Source organism: Miniopterus schreibersii (assembly GCF_964146895.1).
Source record: "Miniopterus schreibersii genome assembly, chromosome: X".
NCBI classification, from domain to species: Eukaryota; Metazoa; Chordata; class Mammalia; order Chiroptera; family Miniopteridae; genus Miniopterus; species Miniopterus schreibersii.
The window spans coordinates 60,721,807-60,745,401 of NC_138104.1; the positions used below are offsets into that span (position 1 = coordinate 60,721,807).

The window sequence follows — 23,595 nt, forward strand, 5'->3', positions numbered from 1 at the left end:
AGACTTGCTCAGGGCTCATTATCTCTTTCTTATTTCCTATTTCTTCCTTTTGGAATGGGAATGTTTATCCTGTACCTGTTCCACCATTGTTTTTTGGAAGCGCCTGACTTGTTTAACAGGTTTACAAGTGGAGAGCAGTTTGCTTGAGGATGAATTTTCTTACCCGTATCTATTTAGATGACATTTAGATGAGACATGGGACTTAGACTTCTGAGTTGATGCTGGAAAGAGTTAACTTTTGGAAATACAGTGGTGAAATGAATGTATTTTATGTGTGAAATTAACATGAAATTTGGGGGTGAGGGGAGCAGAGGCAGAATGCTATGGTCTGAATGTATCCACCTAAAATTCGTGTTGAATCTGGACCTCCAAAGGTAATGGTGTTAGGAAGTGGAACCTTCTGGAGGTGATAAGGCCATGAAGGCTCATGAGATTAATACTCTTATAAGAGATTCCAGAATGAGGAGCCTGCAGGCTACAACACAGAAGACAGCCTTCACCAGAACCTGACCATGCTGGAACCTTGATCTTGGACTTGCACGTCTAGAACTGTGAAAAATAAATTTCTGTTTATAAGCTACCCAGTCTCTGGCCTTTTGTTATAGTAGCCTGAACCAAAACACTCACTCACTGTCTTGATTACCATAGCTTTATAGTAAGTATAGTGGTACCTCAGTTTTCTAATGTAATCTGTTCTGAAAGACCCTTCGCGTTCTGAAACATTTGAAAACTGATGGATCAACAGCTGACAGCTAGGCCTCAGGATTTTGCACTCAGCGGAAGCCGTCTGGCATGTTTGGCTTCCGAGGCATGTTCTAAAACCGAAGCATTTCCAGGTTTACGGTGTTCGTAAACTGAAATGATCATCAACGGAGACATTCGAAAACTGAGGTACCACTGTATTGAAGTTGCATCGTGTCAGTGCTCAGATTGTTCTTCCCCAATATTGTATTGCCTATTCTGTGTCTGTTGCCTTTTCATATAAACTTTCAGGTGAGTTTTTGATATCCACATAATAACTGGCTGGGATTTTGATTTGAAATGCATTGAATATATAGATCAAGTTAGGAAGAACTGACATATTGAGACTTCCTATCCATGTATATGGAATCTCTCTCCATTTATTTCCACCTGTGATTTATTTTTTCAGGGTTTTGTAGGCTTCTTCACATAGCTCATGTACATATTTTGTTAAATTTTATCTAAGTATTTCATTTTGGGGATGCTAATGTAAATGGTGTTATGTTTTTAATTTCATATTTCAATTGCTAGTATATACGAAAGCAATTGACTTGTATCTTGCAACCTTGCAACTATTTGTTGTCATTGTTGTTGTTTGTGATTGTCTACATAGACAATCATTTTATCTATATACCTTTTACTTCTTTTTCTTATTTTATTAACTAGGATTTCCATTGCAGTGTGAAATGGGAGTGGTGAGAGAAGACATCTTCACTTTGTTACTGATCTTAGGGGGGAAAGCATTCTGTCTTTCACTATTAAGTGTAATATTAGCTGTATGTTTTTTGTTCTTTATCTAGTTGTGGAAGTTTCCTTCTATCCCTAGTTAACTGAGAGTTTTTATTGTAATTGGGTATTAGATTTCTCAATTGCTTTTTCTGCATCTATTGGTATAATCATATGCTTTTTTTCCTTTAGCCTGTTAATGTGATGGATAACATGAATTGATTTTTGAAAGCTTAATCAACCTTGCATACCTACAATAAGTCTCATTTGGTTGTGGGATTTATAAAAGTTTGTATTCTATTTGCTAATATTTTGTTCTGGACTTTTGCATTTATAGTCATAAGAGATATTCTGTCTGTACTTTTCCTTTATTATAATGCCTTTGTGTGGTTTGGGTATAAGAGTAATGCTTGCCTTGTAGAATGAGTTAGAAAATATTCCCTTTCCTTCTATTTTCTGGAAGATTCTGTAGAAAGTGATATAATTTCTTCCTTGAATATTAGTAGGATTTACCAGTGAACAAATCTGGGCCTGGTGCTTTCTGTTTTGGCAGGTTATTAATTATTGATTTAATTTGTTTAATAGATACCAACCTATTTAGATTTTCTATTTCTTTTTTGTGTGTGAATTTTGATAGAATGTGTCTTTGGAGGAATTGGTCCATTTTATCCAGGTTGTTCAATTTATAGGCATAGAGGTCTTCATAATATCCCTTTATTTTCCTTTCACTGTGCATGGGATCAATAGTGAATGTCACGCTTTCATTTCTGATATTTATCATTTGTTTCTTCTCTTTTTCTTTCTTAATTATACTGGCTAAAGGTTTATCAATTTTCTTGATGTTTTCAAAGAATCATCTTTTAGTTTTATCGATTTTCTTTATTGATTTATTGTTTTCAGTTTCATGGATATCTGCTCTATTTTTTCTTTCTTTACTTCTGCTTTCTTTGGGTTTTATTTGTTTTTTTTTGTACTTTCGTAAGGTGGAAGTTTAGAGTACTGATTTTAGCTCTTCCTACTTGTCTAATATATGTACTCAATGCTATAAATTCCCCTCTGAGAATTTCTTTTATTGTGAATTTGTGAATTTTTATAAGTTGTATATTTATTTTGTTTTGGTTTGAAATATTTTAAAATTTCTCTTGAGTTTTCTATTTTTGACTCATGTTATTTATAAGTGTGTTGTGTAATCTCCAAGTATTTTGGTTGTTTTTTTTTATATCTCACTGTTATTGCTTTCTAGTTTAATTTCATTGTAATCTGAGAGCAGATTTTGCATGACTTCTATTTTTTAAATTTGTTAAGGGGTGTTTTATGGCCCAGAATGTGGTCTACCTTGGTAAAATGTTTCGTATGGACTTGAGATGAGTGTGTATACTGCTGTGTTGGATAAAGTAGTCTATCAATGTCAATTAGATCCAGGTTATTGACAGTCCAATTAAATTCAATTATATCTTTTATGATTTTCTGCCTGTTGGATCTGTCAGTTACTGATAGAGGGGTGCTGAAGTCTCCAGCAATAATAGCTGATTCATGTCCTTGCAGTTCTACCAGTTTTTCTCTCACGTATTTTGATGTTTTGTTGTTGATTGTTGTCTTCTTGAAGAATTAATCCTTTTATGTAATGGCTTTCTTTATCCCTGATAATTTTTCTTTATCTAAGTCTGCTCTGTTTGAAATAAATAGAGCTACTCCTGCTTTGTTTTGATTAGTGCTAGCATGGCATATCTTTGTCTATTCCTTTTATTTTTAATCTATAAATATCTTTATATTTATTTATTTATTTATTTATTTATTTATTTATTTATTTATTTATTTTTAAATATATCTTTATTGATCTCAGAGAGAGGAAAGGAGAGGGGGAGAGAGAGATAGAAACATCAATGATGAGAGAGTCATTGATCGGCTGCAGCCCGCAACCCGGGCATGTGCCCTGACCGGGAATTGAACCCTGATCACCTGGATCCTAGGTCGACACTCAACCACTGAGCCACGCCCAGCCGGGCAATAAGTATCTTTATATTTAAAGTGGATTTCTTGTAGACAATGTCTTGCATTGATTCTTGTTTTTTTAATACACTCTGATAGTGTCTTTTAATCAGTATGTTTATATCATTGATATTTCAAATGATTATTGACATAGTTGGATTCAAATCTACCATATCTTTTATTATTTTCAATTCATTGTCCTTATTCTTTATTTCTCTTTTTCTCTTCTACTCTCTTTCTACCCTCTCTTGGTTTAATTGGATATTTTGTACAATTCCATTTTTCTTCTTTTGTCAGCATATCAGTTATACTTTTTTGTGAAACTTTTTTTTTTACCAATTACCCTTGTATTTGCAACATACATTTAGAAATTATCCAAGTCCTCTTTTAGATATCACTTATACCACTACACAAGTGGTAATATTATAACAGAATATTCCTAATTCTTATCTTTAATCTGTTATAACATTGTCATTCATTTCCCTTATATATAAGCTATAATCACTGAATGCATTTTTGCTGTTATTTTGAACTTTTACCTATTAGATCAATTAAGAATAGAGAATCAAAAGGTTTTATTTACCATCATTTATTCCTTTTCTTATACTCCTTTTCTTCATGTAGATCTGAGTTATTGACCTATAGCTTCCTCTATGAAGAACTTCTTCTAACATCTTTTGCAAGGCAGGTCTACTGGTGACAAATTTCCTCAATGTTTGTTTAAATGAGAAAATATTTCTCCTTTACAGTTTTAAAAATTTATCTTTATTGTTGAAAGCATTACAAATGTCTCCTTTTTTCCCCCTCATTGACCCCTTCTACCCCACATCTCTTACCCTTTGAGACAGCATGGAGGGACCTGGAGAGCATTATGCTAAGCAAAATAAGCCAGTCAGAGAAAGACACATATCACATGATCTCACTTATATGTGGAATATAATGGACAAAATAAACTGATGAACAAAATAGATCCAGAGACATAGAAACATGGAACAGACTGATGAATCTCAGAGGGAAGGCAGGGGTGGATGGATGGGGAGAGATTAACCTAAGAACTTATATGCATAACCCAAGGACACAGACAATAATGTGGTAAAGGGCTGGCATGGGAGGTGGGTGAACCCGAAACACCAAGCAGGAATAATATTTGCACCCCTATGTTCATAGCAGTGCAATTTACAATGGCTAAAATCTGGAAACAGCCCAAGTGCCCATCAGTAGATGAGTGGATAAGAAAGCTCTGGGACATTTAGCTGCATAGAATAGTATGCAGCTATAAAAAAAGAATTTTTACTTTTGAAAGATAATTTCACTGGGTGGAGAACTCAGGCTGACCTTTTCTTTTAACACTTTGCATATTTTACCCTACTCTCTGGCTTGTGTGGTTTCTGAAGAGAAGTATGATGTAATTCTTACCCTTGATTCTCCTTTGGTAAGGTGTTTTTCCTTCTGGCTTTTATCAAGATTTTTTCTTTGTTTTTGATATTTAGTTTAAATATGATATACCTAGGTATAGATGTTTTGGTATGTATTCTGCTTGGGGTTTTTTGAGCTTCCTGGATCTGTGGGGGTTTTTTTGTTGCTGTTTATTATTAGTTTGGGGAAATTCTCACTCATTATTCCTGCAGATATTTCTGCTTTTCTATTTCTTCTCCTTCTGGCATGCCCATTACATGTATGCTATACTTTTTTTTTTTTTTTTAATTGTCCCAGGGTTCTTGGATATTCTGTTATTCATTCTTTTTTCTCGTTTCATTTTAGTTTCGGAAGTTTCTATTGACATTTCTTCAAACTTACTGATTATTTTCTCAGCTGTGTCTAGTCCAGATAAGGCAAGCTGGTCTGTAGTCAATATATCTTTATTGACTTCAGAGAGAGGAAGGGAGAGGGAGAGAGAGAAAGAAACATCAATGATGAGAGAGTCATTGATTGGCTGCCTCCTGCAGGCCCCCTACTGGGGATCGAGCCCACAACCTGGGCATGTGCCCTGACCAGGAATCAAACCCCAATCGCCTGGATCCCAGGTTGATGCTCAACCACTGAGCCACATCCGGACGGGCTGGAATTCATCTCTGTTATGGTGTTTTTTTTGGTTTTAGAATTTCATTTTGGTTCTTTCTTGCAGCTTCTATCTCTCTGCTTATATCATCCATCTCCTCTTTTATGTTTCCCACATTATCCATTATAGACCTTAGTGCAATATTCATAGAAATTCCCAGTCTGATAATTCCAACATCTCTGTCATATTTGCGTCTGGCTCTGAGGTTTGCTATGTCTCTTCAAATTGTGTTTGTTTGTTTGTTTGTTTTGTTTTCTTTTGTTTTGTTTTTTAGTATCTTTTTTTTATTATTGATTTCAGAGAGAAGAATGGAGAGGGAGAGAGAGATAGAATCATCATTGATAAGAGAGTCATTGATTGGCTGTCTCCTGCAAACCTGTACTGGGGATTGAGCCCACAACCAGCGCATGTGCCCTGACTGGGAATTGAACCGTGACCTCCTGGTTCATAGGTCGACACTTAACCACTGAGCCATGCCAGCCAGCTGTTTGTTAGTATCTCTTAAAAAGTATCTGTTTTTTAGTATCTTGCAATTTTTTGTTGCAAGCCAAATATGATGTAATGTGTAGAGGGAACTGAGGTAAACATACCTTTAGTGTGATGTTTTGTTTATCTGGCTAGGGTTTAGTATGTGTTGTTTGCTGTATTTATAGGTCAGAGGCCGAACTTACTTCTGGTGTCCTTGTTTTTATTTCCCCTGTTGTCTTTGGTTTTCCTTAGGGACTTCTTAAATATTATCTGAGAAACATAGTTATTTAGTCATATTTCCATGTCATTATCCAGGAGACCTGTTGATGTGATGGTAAGATGTCAGGAGAGGGGTAGCATTCTACAGTCCTATAATTACATCTTTTAGTGAGCTTGTGCCCCTCGCTTTTGATCTTCACAGGTGTTTGTCAGTTTTATTTTGGTTTTCCCACTTAGAAGAGATAAGGCAAGCGGGTCTGTACTTATGAATTTCCCTTTTCCTAGGTCAGTTAAGCTCTGGTAAAACTCCAGTACATGAGAATCTGGTAAAGTAGTTTCTCTTGAGGGTGGGTTTTGTTAAGAAGAATGAAATACTCTTTGCATAATTTTTAAAAGGCTACTTTTTGTGATTGGTGTTTCGGGTTTCTTAAGATATATTCCTAGAAGTGGGATCACTGGGTCAAATGGTGGGTCAATTTTTAATTTTTTGAGGAAACTCCATACTGCTTTCCATAGTGGTTGTACCAGTCTGCATTCCCACCAGCAGTGTACTAGGGTTCCCAATCTCACTTATATGTGGAATGTAATAAACAAAACAAACTGATGAACAAACTTGATCCAGAGACATAGAAGCATGGAACAGACTGAGGGATCTCAAAGGGAAGGTGGGGATAGTGGTGTGGGCGGGGAGAGATTAATCAAAGAACTTATATGTTTATAAGCATAACCCATGAACACAGACATTGGTCTGGGGAAGGCCTGAGGGTGGAATGGATGCGGGGTGGAGGGGATCAATGGGAGTAAAAAGAGGACATCTGTAATATTTTCAACAATAAAGATATAGAGACTAAAAACAATAATAAGTAAACATAAAAACATTTTTAAAAGGCTACTTTTCCTCTCTTCCTCTCAAAAGCACAGAAACATGAAGGATTTTTTTTTCAGATCCTCATTGTGAGAACCTTATAGGGCTCCTGGAGGTAAAAGTCACAAAAGTGTGGGGTTCCCTCCTAGGACTGGGTCCCTGTAGAATTTTTCACTCTCAAACTTGTCCACACCAAGCCTCTAGCAATTCATCAGTTGCAGATTAGGTTTTTCTAACCCTGTTCATGTTTTCAAGGGGTTTTTTGCTCCTGGGCCTTGAGTCTAGGAAGTTTTGATTCTCTGTATCTGCCTCTCTATCTCTTCAATTTTAGTGACAGTAGTTTGCCCTATGTATGACCTAAATCCTCTGATTGATCTAGGATGAGTTTATTTTCTGTTTGTTACACTTTTTCTTGTTGTGTGAATGGAAGAGATGATTTCCAAGCTCCTTACATGCCTGACTGAAATAAATGCAAGGGGATTTTTTTAGACATCAAATAGATTTTTGTTGTAAAGTTTCATCTCTTGAAAACTGGTTAGAATAACTGTCTTTTAATTAAGGCACTTTATTTTCCTTTTAAAGGGGTAAAAGGTTATATCTTTGGAACGTTAACTTTTTTTCTCATTTTCTTTTCTCAAATAGATCCTAAATGCCCAGGAGATGTTGATTTTCATAATAGTGACTGGGACATTAAGACAATCACCAGCTCCTTGAAATTCTACCTCAGGTATGCCTGATATGATTTGGGACTTTGGTTTTCATAGTTGATGAAAGTTGTATGGATGGAGATTGGAGTTAATGTGGTCCCAGCTTCAGGACATTGGATTGAATTGCTAAAGAAAAAGTGAGTGAAAAGGACCTCTCTTAAAGGAGAATGTGTATTAGAAAGCATTTTAATTTATTTTAATTTAATTTATTTTATTATTTTATTTTATTTTAAACAATACCGATTTGTGTTTCTCTTTTTTTTTATTTTTTTATTGTTGAAAGTATTACAGATGTCTCCTTTTTTCCCCATTGACCCCTTCCATCCCACACCCACTCCCCGCCCCAGGCCTTCACCACACTGTCTGTGTCCATGGGTTATGCATATACATTCTTTGGTTAATCTCTCCCACCCACTCCCCCACCCCTACCTTCCCTCTGAGATTCCTCAGTCTATTCCATGCTTCTGTGTCACTGAATCTATTTTGTTCATCAGTTTATTATTTTTTTTAGATTCCACATATGAGTGAGATCATGTGACACACAAGTTCAGGAAGAATAGAGAAAGCATTTTTTAAATCTGGGAATTTAACCAAAGGAAGCATCAAAATAATAGAATTGTTATTGAAAACTGTCTTTTTAAGAGGAAAATTAATTTCTTTTAATTATTGTACTTTTTATTGAATTTATTAAGGTGACATTGTTTAACAAAACTATATAGGTTTCAAGCATACACTTTTATAATACATCATTCATATACTGTATTGTGTTTTTACCACCCAAAGTCAAGTCTCCTTCTGTCACCATTTATCCCTCCGTTACCCTCTTCTACCTGCCTCCACCCCCCTTTCCCTCTGGTAATCATCATACTGTTGCCTGTGTCCATGAGGGGTTTTTTAGGGGAAAAATTATTTTAAAAGTCATATCCTTAAAATTTATGTTTTGCCATTGTGCACTGATATTGATGTCACTATGGGCTCACTTTTAAAATTGGGATTTGCTACCATTTAAGGTTACCAACATGTTTTGGTTAATAATAACCATTTTGAAACATTAAATTGAATTTGTACAAATATAATCTGTACATTTGTGTATGGGTTTCATATCTAATACTTTAATTGACATAATGGGAAAAAAACTATAAAATACAACCATAAAAATGTTGGAATTAAGTGAAGTGGCAACAGTAGGGAAAAAAGTTTATTCCCCAGTAAATTTTGTGGATTCACAATCATGATGAATATATTGCTCAGTTTACTGGCATAAATTTATATTATGTAAAAATATTTTTTACTTACATACTTTTAAACATATTTATTTCTTACCAATTTTTATGTTCTATAGTATCTACCATACTTTATGTGCTAAAATGTCTTCTTTTAAGTTATTGTACTTAGTCATTAAGATATATACTTAAGCTCTGGGAAATATCATTAATCCAAAATAGATTGGGTCCCAGATATTGCTGTTAAATGACCTTTTGCCGTTGCATCATCCTAGAACTTTATGTGAACATGAATACTCTTTCCAGGTGTATTTCTCTTGCATCTGCCAAATAAGAAAGGTACTGTTTTTGGAAGGTTTATTCTTTGCTAGCTAGTGTTCTACTTGCTTACACTGACAATATCATTTTTTTTCCCTCACAATATCCCTATATAAGGTAGGTGGAACTAATACTCATTTTAGAGACGAAATTGAAGTGCACCCCCTTTCTTATTAAGTAATATCCATGGTCACAAATCATATTATTTGAACCTAAATATCTCTGACTTGTAAGGCCACTGGTATTGGAGCATCTTATTTCTTACCACCAGGGACTGTGGCTTTCTTGGAGTTATTAGGGTAATTTATTAAAGAAAGAGAACAATCTGCTATGCATATTTTCAGGACACTTGTGGTGATAAGAATAGTGGGAATAAATGATTCTGCCTGTAGCTTCCTTCAAAGGAATCAATTTTTTCAAAGTTTTATATAGCTTAAGTCCCTTCCCACATCTTTTCCAGCTCATCCCTCGAAAAACAGTGTAGCCCTTTTGAAAGATAGGAAAATTGAGCCTGAAAGTATGAGTGGATAGCACCCCCAATAAGAGATATTAATTCTTAAGACTGTTATTTATTGGCCTTTAATATGCACTAGCTAATCAACACCCTTAAGATTTCTCAAAGATATAAGAATTTTCAGAATAGGCCTCCCCCATCTGTGTTCTAGGTATCTAACTCACCCCTTATTTCCAACATTTACAGAAAAATACTCTAAAAACTATCCCTTCTCTTCCCTGTATCTTTAACCTCTCTCATTCAACTGGCTCTTTCCTCTCAGCATATAAATATGCTCTAGTAGTGCACATCTCCTTCACCCTGTGCCACCTTTCATTCATTCAATCCACCATTCACTAAATCATTCAATAAACATGTCCTGAGTGCCTACTCTAAGTCTAGCTTAGTGTTAGACGGCAGGCATACAGCTGTGAATGGTGTGGTCCTTGACCTTAAAAAGGTTATAGAGCAGTGAGGGATGCAGACAAAAGACAAATAATTATACAAATATAACAAACTATAATAAGTGCTCCAAAGGAAAGATACAGGATACTGTGAAGGCAAGTAATAGGGAGACCTAATTTATTCTGGTTGTTTGTTTGATCTGAGGTTTGAATTATAACTTGGAGTCAACTGTGGGAGGCTATTCCAGACAGAGAGAACTCAACATGTAAAGGCCTGAAGTAAGAAGGAGTAAGACCCTTTCAAGAAACTCCATGTACTTGTATAGGTGGGGTATTGAGTGTAGAGAGGGAGGGAAGAGATATGCAGGGGCCAGATCATACAAGACCTTATAGAACATTGTAAGAATTGGGGTCTGAGATTATCTTAAAATGAATGAGAATATACAGGTGTGGGCAAAAGTAGGTTTACAGTTGTGAGTATGCAAAACAGACTTTATTCTTGTATTATTATTTATTATTGTATTATTTTCCATACGAACAACTGTATACCTACTTTTGCCAACCCCTGTATTGAAAGTGTTAAAGAGGAGATTACGTGATAAGATTTTTATTTTGGGGGGAAAAATAGAGATCATATTAGAGGGAGGCAAAATAGGTGCAGGTGGAAACCAATTAGCAGGGTATTGCTGTCATCCAGGAAAGAGACTGTGTTTCTCCTTGGACCAGGGATGGCAGTAGAAATAAGCTTACTCAAGAGATTTAGCTATCTGATTGTCTAACTACTATGCTGTATACCTGAAACTAATACAAAATAATATTGAATGTAAGTTGTAATTCAATTTTTTAAAAAAAAATATAAAAAGAGATTTGGGGAGTAAAATTTGATATTAGGATAAGGGGTAGGGAAATAAAACAATAACTTCCATGTTTTGGGCCCATACAACCAAATGATGGTCATGCATTTTATGATTTGGGAAATAAGAAAATTATTAGATTTGAGATGACAAGTTAGGTTTTAGATATGTCAAATTCAGATGTCTTTGAAGAAATCAGGATAAGATGTTAAACAGGCAATTGGATATATGGGAAATATAGAGGAATGAAACTCAGCAAAGAGTTCTAGGCCTGAGATTAAAAAATTGAGAATCTTTGACAATATTAATAGGAGGCAGGAAGTTAGACAAGATTACCTAATGAAAGAGATGCTTCACCCTCTTTCAAGCTAAACTTCAGTATATGAAGTAATACACCCTCCCTATCCCTACTTAATCTCCCAGCTTACTTTTTAACCCATTGCAATATGCCTCTCTGCTCCATTGAAGCTTCTGTTGGCAAGGTCACCAGTGACTCCTTCAGTGCTAAACACAATGGACAGTTGTCAGTCTTTACCTTATTTTATATCTTTGGATCATCTGAAGCTGTTAAGAAGCCCTTTTTGAAACTTACTCCTCTTTTAGATTCTGCTATATCACTTGCTTTTGGATTTTCTCCCGCCTCTTTGACCTTTTTTTTTTTTAAATCCTCACCCGAGGATATTTTTTCCACTGCTTTTCAGAGAGAGTGGAAGGGAAAGAGAAACATCGATGTGAGAGAGACACATCAATTTATTGCCTCCTGTACGTGCTCTGACCCAGGCAGTGGATCAAGCCTGCAACCCACGTACATGCCCTTGGCTCGAGTTGAACTGGGGACCCTTCAGTCAGTGGGCCGATGTTCTAACCACTGAGTAAAACCAGCTAGGGCCTCTTTGACCATTTTTAGCAGTCCCATTAATTAATGAACTTTCTATCTGCTATTTCCCAGGGCTCTCCTCTCTTTTTACTGCACTGGAGCGATGGAAAATTTAGATATCCACAGGAGCCAGGACATGAAAATGAGTGTGAAGTAGACTACTTTCATATTAAACATATTGTACACGGAACCTTTATTTGTATAGCAATCCCGTTGTTTATATATAAACAACAGTATTCTTCCACAAATAACCATATGGACCCAATGTAGCTATATCTTTCGGATTTTTAATAGAGGAATAAAATATGGATTTTTATGTGAAATATTTCAATTTTTTATATTATGATGACTGATTCAATTCCATTTCTTTTTATTTACTATTCTGGACAAATAAATTTTGGAAAGCCTCATGTAGCTATTGGCTGCCAGATAGCCATCTCTGGCAGCCATATCTGTTCTCATGGTTTTAATCACTCTCCCGGGTTCATGATTTTTATCTCTACTTCTCAGATCCAGAAGGTCACTCCATCTGTCTTTCTAAAAGACATCTCCCTCGACCGGCCAGGTGTGGCTCAGCGGTTGAGTGTTGACCTAGGATCCAGGTGATCGGGGTTCGATTCCCAGTCAGGGCACATGCCCGGGTTGCAGGCTCGATCCCCAGTCGAGGGTGTGCAGGAGGCAGCCAATCAATGACTCTCTCATCATTGATGTTTCTATCTCCCTCTCCCTCTCCTTTCCTCTCTCTGAAATCAATAAAGATATAAAAAAATAAAAATAAAAAAGACATCTCCCTCTGGCTATCCCAGTGACCCCTCTGACTTAGCATCTCCGCTACCCTCTGAATCAATTTCTATCCTACCCAGTCACCTAAACCAGATTATTCTCTCCCTCACCAACAACCCAATCATTGTATTTCTGTCTTTACTGTCTTTCAATAACTCTCCTCACCTTTTCTTTCTGTCGCTAATGCCACTATTTTTATTTAGACCTTTGTTATCTCTCACCTGGATTACTACAGTAATAACAGTGCCAAGCAGTATAGCATAGTGATTAAGAGGATGGACTCTAGGCATACTGCCTAGTTTTGCAGTTATTAGCTGTGTGGTCTTGAATTAACTATTTATCTAACTTCTCTGAACCTCAGCTTCTCATCTGTAAAATGGAGATATTAAGAATATCTACTGCCAGGTGAGTGTGGCTCAGTGGTTGAGCATCAGCCTATGAACCAGGAAGTCATGGTTCAATTCCTGGTCAGGGCACATGCCTGGGTTGCGGACTCGAACCCTAGTAGGGAGCATGCAGGACGCAGCCGATCAATGACTCTCTCATCATTGATGTTTCTATCCCTCCCTTCCTCTCTCTGAAATCAATAAAGACATATTTTTTAAAAAATACATACTTTATAAGGCTGACGTGAGGATTAAATGAGTAAATGTATATAAATCACTTAGAACAATGAAGAGTCTGCTATTATTATTGTTTATTTATTTTAGTAGATTACTTTCTTTCTCTGAGCCACCAACAACTTCTCTTTATTTTATCATCACATTTGTCCTGTTGTATTACAAATTTTGTATATGACACTATCCTCAATTAGACTATTAGCTCCTTGGAGGTGTGGACTATGTCATAATTATCTCTGGATTTTCAGTACTTGGCACAATGCCAGACACAAATATATACTAAGTTACTTTTTTTTTTTTTTTTTACTAAATGAACCTATTTGAGCCTCAGTTTCCTCCTTTATTTAATGAGGATTTGAATAACTGCTACACCACACAGGATCATTGGAAGAATCAAATGAGAAGACAGATGTGAAAGCCACTAAGCAGCTATCAAACTGTAAAAACTTCATAGTAGCACTCAGAGTGGGTCCACTTGGAATTTTTCAGGATTGGTTTGTGCCTCTTCATTTTGGGGAATGAATTAAAGACCTTGATCAAGGTCTCAACCCATAATTTTACAGGTCTTCTGTTGAATTACTAGGAAAACAGGATTCCTCTGACAAAATTTCAGATGAGGAGAAAAATGTGTATAGTCACACTAAACTGCAGGACTCAAAATCTTCAGCCTTGCTACCCAGAGAACTGGGAATCTGAGGCCTGGATACTCCCTTCCCAAAGGAACTTACAGTCTTCATTAATTTCAGGAATCTTTCTGAACCTGTCATGACCTATAGACTACATAAAGAGCTGGTCTCTGCTGCCAGTAAGTATTTATGTTACCAGTTAATTGTGTTGTCCTGGTTTCTTAATATTTACAGCAATAAGCCTAGAAAACTGCTTGAGGGAAAGTAATTGAGTGAAAAAATAAACCAAGGCTTTTACCCACTTCCAAATGAAAGTATTCTTGCTTGCTGTCTAACTCAAATGCTGTATTATTTTTCATAAGTCACTGCTAAAGTAGGTTGGAGAAAACTGGCTAACTTGGGGATGTGACAGGTGCAAAGACTTTATTGATCCATTGTGCCTCTTCCATCCAAACAAGAACATTGGCTTACACTATCAGGGGAAAGCACAATGGTTCCATTACACCTGCTGTTTCAGGTTGTTTTCAGCACTTTACCTTTTTAAATGCTTTTCAATTATGTTGTGAGTCATTACTCCTAATCTGTTAGTGCTAGCATCACATTTTCTAGATGTTAAAACTGCAGGTGAAGGTGGAAAGGAACATGGGAAATAAGGCATATAGAATCACCCCAAAATTTGGCAACTGGAGAAGCATTAAAAATTTTGACTGAGGCTTCAACATGACACTTCTGCATTGTGCCCTGTGTGGTTTACAAGAAAAAGAGTCATGGGACTTGTCCTCATAATGAATGTTGGGGCCAGATACCTTTGATTTTTTCTCTGAGCCCTCTTAATGATTTTCTTAGGAACCCAGAGGCAGGAGCATACCTCCCAGTACCACAAAGATGATGAGTGGGCAAGGGTTTCCATCCAGAAATTTACATATGAAACGTTAGAAGTGACCTTCTGTACCCAGAATTCTGTCTGCTTCTAAGACAGCCTTGTCTTCTCATATTTCACCTCTCTGTTCTAATTTCTTCATCTTTCTAGGACTATTTCTTTATTTTTATTTCTCTTTTCTTGCCTTTTGTTCTCTCTGTCTTCCTCTCTCTCTTTTTGTCTCAGTGTCTTTGTGTCTTAGTATATCTTTTTGCCATTGTGTTTTTGTGCCTGCTTATCTCTCTCTTTTCATCTCTCTGACACTCTCTGCATCTCTTATTGTTTATCTTTGCATGTGCATGTGTGTGTGAGAGTTTGCTTGATCCAATTGCCCAGAAGGCAAAACTCTCTGTTTCTGTTCTCTCTCAGAATCTGAAAACCTGGATTATCGGCTGGGAGCTATTCACTCCTTGGTATATAAGCTACCAGATAAGAACCGAGAGATGCTGGAACTTCTTATAAGGCACTTGGTCAAGTAAGTAACTTCTGGAGTTTCAGGAAAAGTTCATATTAGAGGACTGGCCCACATGGTAGCACTGCAAAGAAACTGCCTGCCATCTCTAAGTCCCAGCCCTCAACTGCTTCATCCTGGGTGTGCTGAGTTCTCTGTAAGGAAGGCGATTTTGCCTGGACCCTTGTATATATCCTCCTAGAGTCATCACACATCTCATTTGAGGGGCTGTCTCAGTTGAGGGGTAACACTAGGTAGAGTGGACTGAACACAGGCTTTGCTCTCAGATAAACCTGGTTTGGAATTCCAACTCTACCACTTACTTAGCTGTAAAATGTTAGGCAAACCTCTCTTAGTCTCTGTTTGATCATCTCTGAAATAGTATTGCCTACCATACAGCAGAATTGTTGTGGGGATTTGAATGAACACAAGTAAACTGCATGGCATGTAGGAGGTTTTCAAGAAATGGGAGTTATTATTAAAATTATAGTCAACTTCTTGCTTGGGTGTGGAAGGCCAGATCAGACAGCAGCATTCCATAGAATAGGCATGGTAATGGGTGTAAGGGGCATGTGTGCCCCACTTCAGTGCTTCCTGCCCAGAGGGTTCAATGATATGAATAAAGATGAATTTAGCTGACTCATAAATGGTCAGTTGCTGCCTCTTTGGAAGCAGTATGGTGTAGCAGAAAGTACTCCATCCAAGAGTCAGCAAACCTGGATTCTAGTTTTTGTTCTGTTACTAGCTTTCTTGATGATCATGGAAGGTCACTTTCTAGGCCACTTCTGGTATATTAAAAAGTAAATAAATGAGACAACAATCTTAGAAAAATTTTGTGCATTTTAAGTGTAGTTAAAAAAATAAAGTTATCCATACACTCACAAAAATGCAATGATGATACACTTTAACCTCATTGGGAGAGGATCTCAAACACAGAGAATTCAGGCCCTTAGTAAAGGTGAGGCTCCAGGCTAAGTGGCCCTCCTGGTCTCCCTCTGTGATAAATCCTGATCACTCTGCATCACTGGACCTCACATTCCCTGTGATATAATGAAATATCTCTGAGATATGATTCAGCTCTGACATTCTACATTTTTAATGAATATTATAGACACTAATGCAGATAAATAGGCAGAATTGACAAGAGGATGACTTTTATATTTGTTGCCAATGTTTGCAATTTGGACTATTAGAGAATATTAAGATTATATTTTCTTTTGGAAAAGTTGTTTGTAATAATCTCAGTAAAGGTACAAAAATCAGCACATATGATTTGAAGTTGCCCTGGAGGAAACACTTTGTGTTCAAGTTCCAGCGGTATCACTAATTTGTTATGTACCCTTAAGAAAGTTCCACTTACTCTCTGGGCCTCAGTTTGTTCATCTGTAACATGAGGGGACTCGACTAGATAATCTTGAAGAGTTCTTCCAGCTGATTTTTGAAGAGTCTCAATATGTGATAGCAGTCAAGGACTTGGTTGAGGATTCTCCTCTTAGCAATAGGTGAGCAACACCTTCCACCCTCCACCCAAAGATTGGCCACCTGGTCTTACTGCAAGTATCTTGGTTCTTAAAATCCCCAGAACAAAATGATCAAGAGCCAGCATGAACATACAGAACAAAGAAATAGAAAGAAAAAATGAAACACTGCTCAGGTTTACTCATATTAAGAAAAAAATGCAAATTAAAACAAAACTGAGATACCATCTCCTAAGGCTTTACTGTATTCTCTGTTGATGAGACTTTGGGGCAACAAGTATGCTAATACATTGCTGGTATTAATGCAATATAGACCTAGAGGAGGGGAATATGACAATATCTAACAAATCTGCATATTGTTACCCTTTGACACAGCAATCCCACTTCTAAGCATTTACTTTGGAGACCCCTCCAAAAAATAACATATCCACAAGATTCATCATTGCAGCATAATTTTTGGTAGCAAGAGATTGGAAACAACACAAATGTTCAATAATAGGGGACGAGTTGAGTAAATAATGGTATATTCAAACAGTGTTGTATTTTACAGTCATGAAAAAGAATGGAAAAAAATCTAAGGACTTGTTATTTGTAGTGATTTCCAGGATCTGTTACAAATTTCCAGCATGTAAAACAGACAGCAACAACAACAAAGGTGTAAAACACAGTATATAGACCAGGATATCACTATTTGATTTCTGGTCAAGGCATATGCCTGGGTTATAAGCTTGATCCTCAGTGAGGGTTGTGCAGGAGGCAGCCAACCAATGACTCTCTCATTATTGATGTTTATATCTCTCTCCCTCTCCCTTCATCTCTCTGAAATCAATAAAAAACATACTTAGGAAAAAAATATGTAAACACGTATTTTCTTTTGTCAAATGAAGCACAGTAAGATAATTTAAAAAAACTAATGGCTCAGAATGCTAACATATTTACCACATGACCCAGCAATTCTGCTCCTAGGTATATACTGAAGAGAAGTGACCATCAATTGATGAATGAAAATCTAAAATGTGATATAAACATACAGTGGAACATTATTCGTCTATAAAAAGGAATCAAGTAATGATATATGGATAAACCTTGAAAACAGTATGCTAAGTGAAAGAAGCCAGACACAAAAGGACACATATTCTATGATTCCATTTACATGAAGTGTTCACAGTAGACAAATCTATAGAGACAGAAAGTAGATTAGTGGTTGCCTAGGACTGGGACGTGGGAACATGGGAGGAAGTGGTTAGTGACACTAATGGTTATGGCTGTTTTTTGCATGGTGGAAATGTTCTAGAATTGGATAGTAGTGATGTTTATACCACTCTGTGATATACTAAAAAACACTGAATCATACCCTTTTCCCTTTAAAATGGTGAATTTTGTGGTATGTGAAATATATCTCACTAAAGCTGTTATAAAAAAAAACTAATAAAAATGGTTACTAAAGAGGACAGGTGGTGAATAGAGTGAAAAGGATATGGATGAGAGGGAGATTCCTCTAAGCCCACCTCCTTCTGTGGTTTTGACTTTTGAGCCATATTATTGTTTAATATAACCAAAAAGTAAAATTTGATCAAAAGGAAAACATTACAAACCCTAAAACTGAACACATAAAGCAAAGAAATTTAAATGTTTATCAAATTGATAACACAGACACATGGAGAAAAGAATTATTTCAACTAACATATCAGCAGTCTTCTGACTCATTTTTCTTTTACAACTATTTTTATGTTTTAATTTATATTTATTATTGAAAGTATTACAGATGTCCCTCTTTCCCTCCATTGATCCCCTCCACCCTGCAGCCCTCCTCCAGGCCTTCAGCACACTATTGTTTGTATCAATGGGTTATGCATATATGCATATAAGTTCTTAGGTTAATCTCTCCCCTTCCCCGCCCCCCCACCTCTGTCTTCCCTCTGAGATTCCTCAGTTTCTTCCATGCTTCTATGTCTCTGGATCTATTTTGTTCATCAGCTTATTTTGTTCATTAGATTCCATGTATGAGTAAGATCATGTGAAACTTGTTTTTTTCTGACTGGCTTGTTTCTCTTAGCATAATACTCTCCAGGTCCCACCATGGTGTGTCAAAGGGTAAGAGATTATTCTTTTTGACAGCTTCATAGTATTCCATGGTGTAAATGTTCTAGAAGATACTTGATATGATTTCAATTTTCTTGAACTTGTAGAAACTTATTTTGTGTCCTGACATGTGATCTATCTTGGAGAATGTCCCATGTGTACTTGAGAACAATGTATATCCTGCATCTTTGAGATAAAATGTTCTGTAAATATCAATTAAATCCATCTGATCTAATGTGCTGTATAGAATTGCTGTTTCCTTGTTGATTTTTTGTCTGGAAAATCAATCCAGTAAAGTCAGTGGGGTGTTAAACTCCCCTACTATGACTGTAGTGCTGTCAATCTTTCCCTTAAAGTATCCCAGGAGTTTGTTTTGTTTTGTTTTTAAATGTATTTACATGCTCCTATGTTGGGTGCATATGTGTTTACCAGGGTTATATCCTCTTGTTGGATCAATCCCTTTAGTATTATGTAGTGACCTTTATTGTCTCTTGTTATGGCCTTCAGTTTGAAGTCCATTTTGTCTGATATGAGTATTGTTACCCCAGCTTTTTTTTTTTCCATTTCCATTTGCATGCAATTTTTTTTTTTTTTTGCATCCCTTCTCTCTCAGCCTGTATGAGCCTTTTGTTCTGAGGTGGACCTCTTATAAACAGCATATATTTGGGTCATGTTTCCTTATTCATTCAGCTACCCTCTGTCTTTTGATTGGAACATTTTATCCATTTACATTTAAGGTTATTATTGGTAGGTACTTAATCTATAGCTATTTTAATTCTTTTTGCCTATCTTTCTCTCTCTCTTTTCTTCTTATTATTACAGCAGTCCCTTTAACATTTCTTGCAATTCTGGTTTGGTGGTGATAAACTCCTTTAGTCTTTTTTTTTTTGTCTGGGAAGCTCTTTATTTCACCATCTATTTTTGAATGATAGAATAGGCTTGGTTTCAGATCCTTGCTTTTCATTACCTTGATTACTTCATTCCATTCCCTTCTGGCCCATAGAATTTCTGGTGAGAAATCAGCTGACAGCTTTATGGGAGCTTCTTTGTAGGTAACACATTTCTTTTCTCTTGCTGCCTTTAAGATTGTCTCTTTGTCTTGAATTTTTGGCATTTTAATTATGATGTGTCTGGGCATGGACCTCTTTGCGTTCTTCTTGCTTAGGACTCTCTGTGCCTCCTGAACTTGTGTGACTTTTTCTTGATGAGGTTAGGGAAGTTTTCTGCCATTATTTCTTCAAACAGGTTCTACATCTTCTGGCACTCCTATTGTTACTTTTCATTGTCCCACAGCTCCCTCAGACTGTCCTCCTGTTTTTTAATTGTTTTTTCTTTTTGGATCTCTGATTGAGTGATTTTGTCCTACTCTGTCTTCTAATTCACTGATCCGATCCTCAGCTTCCTCTAATCTGCTGTTTCTTCCTTCCAATGTATTTTTTATTTTTATTATGTCATTGTTAATTTCCTTTATAGTTTCCATATCTTTTCTCATGTTCTTGAGCATCCTTACAATCAGTATTCTGAACTCTATATCTGGTAGATTGCTTATTTCCACTTCATTTAACTTTTCTTCTGGAGAATTCTCTTGTTCTTTCATTTGGGGCTTGTTTATTGTTGCCCCACTTTGGCTGTCTGTTTGGGTTTGTTTCTATCTATTAGGTAGATCTTCTGGGACTCCCAGTCTTTTGGATGGTCTCTGATACAGACCAATGTCAGACGTGGTTTGTGACTGGCCTTTAGTACTCTTTCTGAAGCTCTCTGCACTCCACTTCACAGATAATGTTTCCCTCTGCTGGAGCTGGGTGTATTTGGAAAGGATCAAGTTGTCCACCAAGCTCTGCTCTTCAAGCCCTGGGTCCAGAATCAGATCAGGCAAAGACTCGAAGCACCCAGAGGCTGATTGTTATTTGAAGTCTCTTAATGAGCCTCAGGATGTAGACGCAGTGGTGGGGTGAGAGGTTTTCCAGTGAGCGGGTCAATTATTCCCCCCCAGGCAAAGGCTGCCTGGATGGGTAAGATATCCTCTGAGAAAGATGGCCTCTGCAGTATGGGGGAATGACTAAGCACAGAAATCTAAATGGCTGCCCTCTGAGCTCTATCTCCAGAGCCCACAACCCTAGATTCTCCTCACACCACTCTAGTCCACTCTGCCCTCTCTCTGCCAGAGCCAAAGGTGACTGGCTGCACATTAAACTTTGTGTCTTGGCCCTTTAAGCGGGTGCCTGTGTTTCCAGCTGTCTCTCCCTGGCAGACAGAAACCGTGATGCTTTTCACAGCCAGATGTTATGTTGGAACCTTTCTCAGTTCTGGTGCTCTGGGCTGGGGAGCACATCTTGGGGTTTAGGCCCCAGAGTTCTCAGTGGGAACCCCCACAGCTAAGATATCCCTTAGGAATTTCAGCTGCTGTGGGAGCCCAGCCAGTCCTCTTGCTCCTCCATACTTCTTACCAGTCTCTATGTGATGTCTGCTTTATGTCCTTGGTTATGAGGGTGCTCTCTAGCTAGTCTTCAGTTAATTATTGAGGGTGGTTTTTCTGTACGTTAGTTGTAATTCCAGTTTGGTCCTGGGAGAGTGTCAGTGTAGCTTCCACTCAATCCACCCCCATCTTTGAATCTCCTCTGACTCATTCTTAATGAGATATATTCTAAAATAGCAGTGAAAAAAATTGTAAGCATCACCAATGCATTCATTAGTACTAGTAATATTGTTATAATGTGAAACTCTTTTATGTATATATATTTCACAAGGATAAAGTAAAAAACAAGTACTATTAATATTATCATAAGCCAATATATAGAATATAAGAAAAAAAGATAAAAATACAAAATTCAAGATGTAAAGAAAAAAATAATGCTAATGTTGAATTGAGAATGCCGTATGAATTCCCAATATTAAAACAAAACAACAAGAACTGTAAATCAATCATGAAGTGATTCTACCCAAAAAAGCAATAGATATACATAGTGCCCTGACCTTTGTTGATAAATAACATTCCCTTCTCAAAAGTACCAAAGTTTCTTAGAGAAATGACTGATGCCAGCTATGGGACAAGGTTGGATAAAGTGTACTTTTGTAAGCAAAGAACAGCATGAGCACTAATAAGTGCATCATATCACAAGGACACAGAGACCTGCTTGAAAAGGGTGGCACTCACTGCATCTGGGGGCTGCTTGGACATAAAATATAATAAATATTGTATGTGATTATAACTCTTTGAATAAATAAAATCTATGTGAAGTAGGGAGAATTAGGAAAGCTCTTTATTAAAGAAGAAAGCCAGCTAATAAATGTGGGAGGAATGATAGAATTAGAAAAACTATTGCTTTGCAACTTCAGTGCCCTAGCTGTTTCAGGCATGGATCAAAACCATTGGGTAAAAGATTGTTCAGGAACAAGATATTCACATAGTTTTAATGTATTACCCATAGATTACTTACTAATTACAAATGGAAAAATGTATCTTTACAGTGAAGCTATCTGGCAAACACCACTTTAATTAATTGATCAGTTAGCATCACTGAGCTGCCATCTTTCATCTCTTTGTGTGTGAGCTTATTCTCAGCCAATCTGCCCAAGACCCACTGCGTGCCAACCCTAGTTCCCCTTGCTGCCCCATTTCCTCTCCAACAAGATGTAAGAAATTATCCTGAACCAGGAAAAGCTCGCCAAACCACAGGTACAAATGTGCATTGGTGGGAAAGGAACCTCTCCTAGAAAGAAGATGATTCACAGAACAGCTACAGCACATGATAGAAACTTCAGTTCTCCTTAAAGAAGTTAGGGGTAAACAATATTTCTGGTATTGAAGAGGTAAATATGTTCACAAACCAAGGAACAGTGTCCCCCTTTACCAGCCCTAATGTTCAGGCATCTCTGGCAGCAAACACTTTCACCATTAAAGATCATGCCTAGACACAGCAGCTGACAGAAGTTCTGGTACCCAGCATCTCAGACCAGCATGGGACAGAGTCTGACTAGTTTAAGAAGGCTGGCTGAAGCTCTGCCCAAACAATCTGTGGATGAAAAAGCACCATTTGCTATTGGAGAAGATAATGATGATGAAGTTCCAGATCTTGTAGAGAATTTTGGTGAGGCTTCCAAGAATGAAGCAAACTGAATTCAGTCAACTTCTGAAGAAGTTTAACTTGAAGAAGTTACTGGGAGCTGCTATTTTATGTTGACTGCTTTTTCACATTTTGTTTATGGATCTGATAAAATCTAGATCTCTAATTTTTTTTAATTCCAAACCCTTTGGGCACTGCAGCTCTCTTCAGTTTTGGCTTATACACAAATCATTCTTTGCAGCTAATTATGCTGGAGAATCCTGGGAATAAAGTTTGAAACAACACAAAAGTTAGCATTGCTAATAATAGTACAAAATGACTTACGTGCCTCCTCCTGGGATACAGTAAGAATACACAACATAAACTGAAATATGTTTGCCAAAAATGTTTACCCCAAATCAAATTACCTTTCCAGTTTACACAAAATACAGGACATAGAAAAATACGGAACATTTGATATTCTATAAGACACTGGTTTGGACTTTTCAAAAAAGTCAGTGTCGAATGTCTACAATTTGCACACCATTAGCTAAGTAATATAGGAAGAGAAAATATAAATAAGGGAGAATGACTGCCCTTGAACTTAAAAATAATATTGATGGTTTTCTGATATTAGGCTACTATTACTA

At 36.9% G+C, this 23,595-nt stretch overlaps 1 protein-coding gene and 1 pseudogene across 3 annotated transcripts in view; both read left to right on the plus strand.

Moving 5' to 3' along the window:
* Positions 1-23,595, plus strand: part of OPHN1 (oligophrenin 1) — a 507,398-nt gene that overhangs the window by 384,157 nt on the left and 99,646 nt on the right. For both annotated transcript variants that reach the window (XR_013997964.1, XM_081125000.1), the window contains exons 16-18: positions 7,710-7,794; positions 14,093-14,151; positions 15,261-15,366. Coding sequence is in view for 1 of the 2 variants with exons in the window: in XM_081125000.1 (XP_080981126.1) it covers positions 7,710-7,794; positions 14,093-14,151; positions 15,261-15,366 (250 nt within the window). In the remaining variant the exon portion in view is untranslated. The remainder of the gene's footprint in view (positions 1-7,709; positions 7,795-14,092; positions 14,152-15,260; positions 15,367-23,595) is intronic.
* Positions 22,201-23,060, plus strand: LOC308551661 (transcription factor BTF3 pseudogene; annotated as a pseudogene). Its single transcript has 2 exons — positions 22,201-22,275; positions 22,558-23,060. The product of its transcript is annotated as a transcription factor BTF3 pseudogene (transcript).